This window comes from Clupea harengus, chromosome 7 (genome assembly GCF_900700415.2).
Source record: "Clupea harengus chromosome 7, Ch_v2.0.2, whole genome shotgun sequence".
NCBI lineage: Eukaryota > Metazoa > Chordata > Actinopteri > Clupeiformes > Clupeidae > Clupea > Clupea harengus.
The window spans coordinates 21,819,143-21,826,642 of record NC_045158.1 but is presented as its reverse complement, the minus strand read 5'-3'; the positions used below and the strand labels follow the sequence as shown (position 1 = coordinate 21,826,642).

Below are 7,500 nucleotides of genomic sequence, written 5' to 3'. Positions count from 1 at the left end.
GAGTCATCATCACTCATGAGTCTTCCTTTATAATGAAGGGGACAAAGCCTCCTGGGAAACGTATTTTTTTTTGTACTTGGTAAGCTTTGAATCAATTACAGATGAAACCCCCTGAAGGAGACAGGTATTTTCCATACAATAACAAGAGATTAGAGTCATGAAGGAAAGTGAGTGAGTGAGTGTTGCGTGCTGTAGGGTGTTTGAAAATGGAAAGGATGTGTACACAAAGCACCTGTAATCAGATTAGGTCTCACCTGTTCACTAGGTCAATGCAGACTCCGTAGTTCAGGCAGGGGGCGCTAATGCACTCATCTATGTCCACCTCGCAGTTGATGCCGGCGTAGCCCGGCTCACACTCGCAGGTGTAGTGACCCACTTGGTCGAAACAGGTGGCGCCGTTCTGACAGGGTTCCACCTCACACTCGTCAATCTCCACCTCACAGTTCACGCCTTTCAAACACACACACACACACACACACCACACACACACACACACACACACACACACACACACACACAAACATACATACATTAGAATACACATATGAGGACACACACAAACACATATGTGCACACACACAAACACACATCAGGACACACATACACAGACATACGATACATACACACAAAGGATACACACATGAGTATCTTTAAATACATGACTGAATGACTGGATAGCCACAGTTGAGTGCAATATACACACACACACACTCACAAACCAAAACACACACATCAAGTTTATTAATATAACGTGGATGTCCACTCCAAGTAGGTTTCTATCTGACAGGAGTCAATCTTAATGGCAGGTTCAATTAATCAAGTTGGCTGGAATAACAAAAAAGCAAGCGGCTGACTGAGAGAGAGAAACTGAGATGATTTACTATCTTATTATCTTTATCTTTATGGGAAGAAGTACTGATTTAGGTTTCATCTTTCTGAGATGCTGTAGTAAGCGGTCTTAAGAGAGAAAGAGAAGAACTGATTTAGGTTTCATCTTTCTGAGATGCTGTAGTAAGCAGTCTTAAGAGAGAAAGAGAAGAACTGATTTAGGTTTCATCTTTCTGAGATGCTGTAGTAAGCAGAGAGCTGCGGTAAGCAGTCTTAGGAGAGAAAGAGGCTTTAGCTCTCAGCAGAAAGAAGGTGACTCTGGAAAGATGGATCTGATGGATCTGCCTGACCTCCATCTCCTCAGGTCCCTATCTGGGCATCAGGGACATATTTACATGGGCACTTTTATCCAAAGGGACTTACAGGACAGTGCAGACACACATTTTACTCAATTTAAAAGTCTGTCTGGGTCACCTCTAGCCCAGGGTTGACTGTGAGCTGATCAGAGCTCGACTGAGACCTTACCTTCAAACCCCAGCAGACACTCGCAGGTGTACTGATCCCTGCCGTTGGTGCAGGTGGCGTTGTTAGCGCAAGGCTTGGACGCACACTCGTTGATGTCGATCTCACAGCTGGATCCTTGGAACCCCGGAACGCAGTAACACACAAACACGCCCATCCCGTCCCTGCAGAGCGCTCCGTTTTGACACGGCTGCGAGAGACACTCGTCCATGTCCACCTCACAGTCCTCGCCCTCGAACCCCGGCACGCACTGGCACTGGTAGCCCTCCGGTGCCCATCTGCAGGTGGCGCCGTTGAGGCACGGCTCTTCCCGACAGCTCCTCACCGACTCCTGGCAGTGCTCGCCCCCCGAGCCGCTCGGACAGTGGCACTCGTACCCGTTCACCCCGTCCACACAGTGCGTCTTCACCCCCGCGCACGGGTTGCTCGCACACTCGTCCACGTTCACGCTGCAGTTGGGGCCAGTGAAGCCCTCCCCGCAGGTGCACTCATAGTCGGGGGACCCCGGGACGGAGAGGCAGTCCGGGCAGTCTGCGGTGATAAGGCAGGGGTCGTAGAGCTCAGAGCAGTTCTTTCCCGTGTACATCAGAGTGGAGTTGGAGCAGAGGCAGTAGTAGTCCTCCAGATGGTCGACACAGGTGCCTCCATTTTGGCACGGGTCTTCCAAACATTTCTCAGCGCTTACAGTGCAAAAAATGCCTGCAAAACAAAGATAAATCATACATTAAAGAGGACCTATTATGCTCTACCGGTTTCACCCTTTCTTTTAGTGTATTATATAGCTGCTTTGTGCATATAAACAGTCTGCAAAGTTATAAAGCCCAAAGTACACACCAGAAAGATTAACTCTCTCCCACAGAAACCACTTTTCTCAGCTGCCTGAAAAGGCAGAAAAATGATGTGTTTTTGGAACACTGAAGCATGTACGTCTAGTAGACCCCAAGTATAAAATTAATAACAGTGAAAATGAGCATAATAGGACCTCTTTAAAGGTCTTGAAATAAAAAAAACAGTGACTATAAAAACTGAACTTGGGGAATTATCCAGAAGTCTCTCCCTCAGTATTCCAGAACTCTCTCCCTCAGTATTCTAGAACTCTCTCCCTGAGTATGCCAGACCACTCTCCCTCAGTATTCTAGAAGTCTCTCCCTCAGTATGCCAGACCACTCTCACTCAGTATTCTAGAACTATCTCCCTCAGTATGCCAGACCACTCTCCCTCAGTATTCTAGAACTCTCTCCTTCAGTATTACAGAACTCTTTCCCTCAGTATTCCAGAACTCTCTCCCTCAGTATTCCAGAACAGTGAATGAACCTCCTATTAGGTGGTGTTGCCAACAATCTAAAACTCCACTTGTTAATCGGGCACAGCAACCCGGGATGAGCTCCACTTCCCCTAAGTCTGATCTGAAGGAACAGGTGCAACACCAGCAGTGCCACCAGCACCAACACTTCTCAACAGTTTTCACAATTGGACAGAAATCTGCTCAAAGACTCTGTGAAATCCCATTTCTGACAACCCCAGTCCTGAGGAGCAGATCCACTTTGCGGGCGGAGTAAGGGGTAAAGGGGGTGCTCCTGGTCCCCTGATTAATGTCCCCTGGTCCTGCTCCTCCTAATTGGGGGATAAAAGGGTCGTCCCCCTGGCTACCTCACACAGACAGATGGGCCGGGGGGACTAAACGCTTTACGCTCGCTTACTTAACGACCCCCACCAGATGCTCTGTCAGTGAGAGAGACCTATGCAGATCTTACTGGTGAATACGCACACACACACACACACACACACACACACACACACACATACACAACACACACACACACACATACACAGACACACACACACACATACACAACACACACACACACACATAATACACATACACATACACAGACACACACACACACACACACACACACACACACACACGCACACACACACACACAGACACAGACACATATACACACACACATACACACTCAAACACACACACACACACACACACACACACACACACACACACATACACATACATATACACATACACACAACACACACACACACACCCCACAGGAAAACGTCAAGGAGGCTAAGCCTCAAAGCGAGACTTTACAACCACCCCAGGACTTCTCACACACACACGGTTACGCCTGAAAGGACTAGTGTGTTTATTCCAGCTTGGACCATTCCAAATAGAGCCTTTGGCCTGAAATCTCAAACCTTCTGGAGTTTAAAGCAGTATAAGCCTTGATGTTCACAGACTCACTGACATTTGCTTCCTCACAATACACACACTATTACAGTCTGTCATTCAGAAACACACACACACACACACACACACACACACACACACACACAGAACTATTCAAGAGTTAGTTTAACTGTGAATGGAAAACTGTGTGTGTGTGAGGGCCGGGGGGTTGGGGGGGGGGGGGTATATGAATGAGGTATTAATTTGGCATAGCTGCATAAACATTATTCTCAGATCTACTACAGTTCAGGCCTGGATGCTTTCCAGAGTCACTTGTTATCCAGCTGGTGTTGAAATGATACACACACAGGGAGTTTACGCTGCAGCTGAAGTCTTCCTCAAACTCTCACTCATATCCCTTCCTTGGCTAAAGGTGTGTGCTCACAGCAGAGAGAAGTAGCTGGATGAAATTACATAACTCAGGAAATGACAGCCTGCTTGTCTGACATGTCAAAAACTGAAGTGGTCAGTTCAGGTTTTTAGTGGGAATCATCATGAATTATAATGACCTACAATGTTGGCAGTGAAACCTATTGAACATAATGCCTGGTCCATCCAGGCTAATGGAGGACCCTACCCCTGAGAAGACATCACCTGAGAAGGGTATTAAAGTTAAAGGCTGGCTTATGAGCTCCAGATACTATCCCCCCCCCCACGCCCCGGATGATGGTGTCCCGTGAGTGGGGCAGTGAGTTAGTGTGGTGACATGAGGAGTAATCCCCCCTTCACTGGGACGAGATGTGAGAGGAGGGGAGAGAGGGGAGCACATCTGAGCAACCGTCAGAAATCTAAACAGACAGGCGTCAGGTGACCGATAAGGATGTAGCATATGTGCCAATGACATGTTAATGACATTTACCCAAACCAGCACGAAAGCCCCCCTCCCAACCTGTCTCACGGCATTACAACTCTTGGGTGTTAGCTGGTCTGAAGGCCCAGCGCAGACAGGCAAACATGCCTGACAGTTTCGTTTTTGATGCAAATAACGTAGAAGTGAATTGTTTCATCCCAGAGATTTAGTCTGACAAGATTCAAAAGTTCATCAAGAAAAGCTACTTTAGATAGCACTGTTGCTGTGGATAAATACAATGAAAGTATCTTATAAAGGAATCCAGGTCAGTAGGTGTTATTTTGAGATTTGATTCATGTCTACATTGTTTCATTTGTTTTGTCTGCTTTCACTTTTCTGACAGAGAGTGAAGTCATGCCACAGCCTCGAGCACTTTTCTAAGAACCATTTCCTCACGTAGCTTATGTGACCACGGCAACCACATTCTAGTGGACAAAAAGCTCGACTTAAAATGAGTGGTTTTGTGGAGAGGGACCCTGAGTAATCCAAATGAGTCTCTCCTCCATTATCCAATGCCTGCTCATGATGCATCAGACTGCGTGAGTACACACGCTGAAGCATGCAATCAGTCAAACACCAAGAATACTGCCATACACTATCTAGCATACTCTTTAATTTGGTCCAAATCCTGCTTTCCTGCCAAATCCATGTCGATGGTAGCTTATGATGGGCATATACAGTATACACTCAGCCTGTTCCTTCAAGGCATTTGGAGAGCACACTACCCTCCCTTGCTGTAGAGACCTGCATCATGGCACATCATGGGCACCGGTGTTCAAGGTACCCTGAGCTGTTGTACCCTGACCTGTTGTACCCTGAGCTGTTGTACCCTGACCTGTTGTACCCAAGGTACCCTGACCTGTTGTACCCTGAAGCTGACCTGACCCATGGTACCCTGATCTGACCCAAGGTACCCTGACCCTGACCTTAGGTACCCTGAGCTGTTCTTGCGTGCGGCTGTTAGACTGATGGTTTAATGCACTTTATGAACAACACTGATGGGCTACAGAACTGACATTGCCCTGTCCCTCCATCTCAACCCCATCCACCTTGCCTCTCTCCGAACCTGTTGCATCCTATCCAATCCCTTTCCATTTCCCTGCTTTCTCCCAGCCAAGCCATTTTAACTCGCAGCCATCCTTACAGGACTTTCCATGACTCTCCCCTTGATCAGTTGATTAACCCTTGAGTTGCTTCACACCTGTCAATCCCAAACAGCCCTGGACTGATCCCTCTTATTGCACATCACCTCTGTGCTCCACTGTCTTCTTCATCATATCCCTCTAAGCTGTCTAGGCTCCTCACCTCATTATAGTCCCTTCACTCTAAGCTTCAGGCCGATGCCTTCTCCACCATACCTGGATCCAACACAACACAGTCAATGAAGGCAAGAACAGTTGTCTTGGATACATTCCAAATTCCGTTGAATGCTAATACAATGACAATGAAGGCTTTCAATTCAATTCATTCACATGCTTTAATGAAGGTGCCATGCCCAAACACCTCAGTCATCCACTATTAAAAGTAACACATCAACAACACATCAGCAATCCACTATTAACACTTTACATTTCCTTTTGATATTTGGAGTGTCTCTGTCTGTCCCTCGTTTAAGGAAACATACAGTCACACATACTGCCCATGTGTTGTGAGGGACTCTCCAGTCTCCTCTCTCCCCTTTGCATTCACGGCCCCACTCGCCCCTCTCGCCCCTCTCGTCCCTCTCGCGCCATGTCCCATCTGAAAGACTCTTGCTTGACAAAGACTACTCCACAGTGGGCTTAAGTAGTGTGTGTGTGTGTGTGTGTGTGTGTGTGTGTGTGTGTGTGTCTGTGTGTGTGTGTGTGTGTGCGTAAATCCAGCCAGCTGCCAATGTGTGCGTTTCTCCTCGTGAAGAGGTCCTCCACCATTTAACCCATGCATGCCTTCCCTTATTTACACGCCATACCGTCCATCCCTCACTTCACTTCCCTTCCACACTCCACTCCCAGTCTGTGTAGTCCAGGGAGTGCCAATAACTCTTCCTCCCATAAATACGTCCCCCCTGAACTACCACTGTACCCTTTAAAACAGAGTAGAGGTAGTATTTAACCCATCCTCCACCTCTCTTGCTAACTCCCCATCCTGCTAACCCACATCTTTGTTGCTCGCCATGACAAGAACACTAGCTATTGCCGTGGAATAGAATTATATGACATGACATCATGCACTCCAATCTATGGAGCATCTCCATGTAGAGTATCCAGATAGCCAGCCTACGTAGGCCTACGTTATCAGGGAGTCTAATTCCCCCTCCAGAGGCGGTCAGGGGTTGTTTCATATAGAGTGCCTGCCGTGTGAGTACAAGTGCAGGGGCAGGAGGAGATCTACATCACTGTGTTACTCCTCCACTCGTTACTGCCCCCCCCCCCCTATTCTCCTCCTACCCTTCTGATGCTACTCATCGGAGGGGGAAGATGGTCACTCTTGATACATTCCTCCTCGGTGAGGTCACTGCTTGTCTCATTTTCCCTGAAACAGTTCGTAGATCACTGGTGTGTGTAGACACCGCCGTCCTACCGGCCTCAGCGAGCGCCCATAACTCACACACACCAGGAACACACACACCTCCCAGCTGCAGCTCTTACGTCTGTGCGTTTACACTTTTCCTCTGATTTACAGAAAAACTCTCAGCGTTTCGCAAACATGACCCTGAAGCATCTCTGGAGCAGGTGAATTATGAGGTTAATCTGCACAAAGAGGGGTTTTGGTATGGATGATGTTAATACAAATGTTAACTTTGGATATATTAGATGTAAGCTGGCCTAATCCTAGAGAGATGAAGGGCAGGTAGCTTTGTAGGATAGCCTCTGCTTCAGCTATCCATTAAGGCCTGAGAATACAGGTTATAACACAGTTAATAACTTTAATAGCTTCACCAGAAACACTGAGCTCTGGAGGAATCTTCTGGAATGAGTTATGTGCCTAGAATATGAGCAGAAAGCCTAGGAACAAAGAGTCCATGGGAGGCTGGAACTAGAAATTGGCTTAACATTTCTGATCTCTAAAA

General features: G+C 47.3%; 1 protein-coding gene across 1 annotated transcript in view; it reads right to left on the bottom strand.

Moving 5' to 3' along the window:
- Window positions 1-7,500, bottom strand: part of crb2b (crumbs cell polarity complex component 2b) — a 25,444-nt gene that overhangs the window by 15,463 nt on the left and 2,481 nt on the right. Inside the window, 2 exon segments of the mRNA XM_031570854.2 lie at window positions 255-450; window positions 1,354-2,049. Of these exon segments, the coding sequence (XP_031426714.1) occupies window positions 255-450; window positions 1,354-2,049 (892 nt within the window).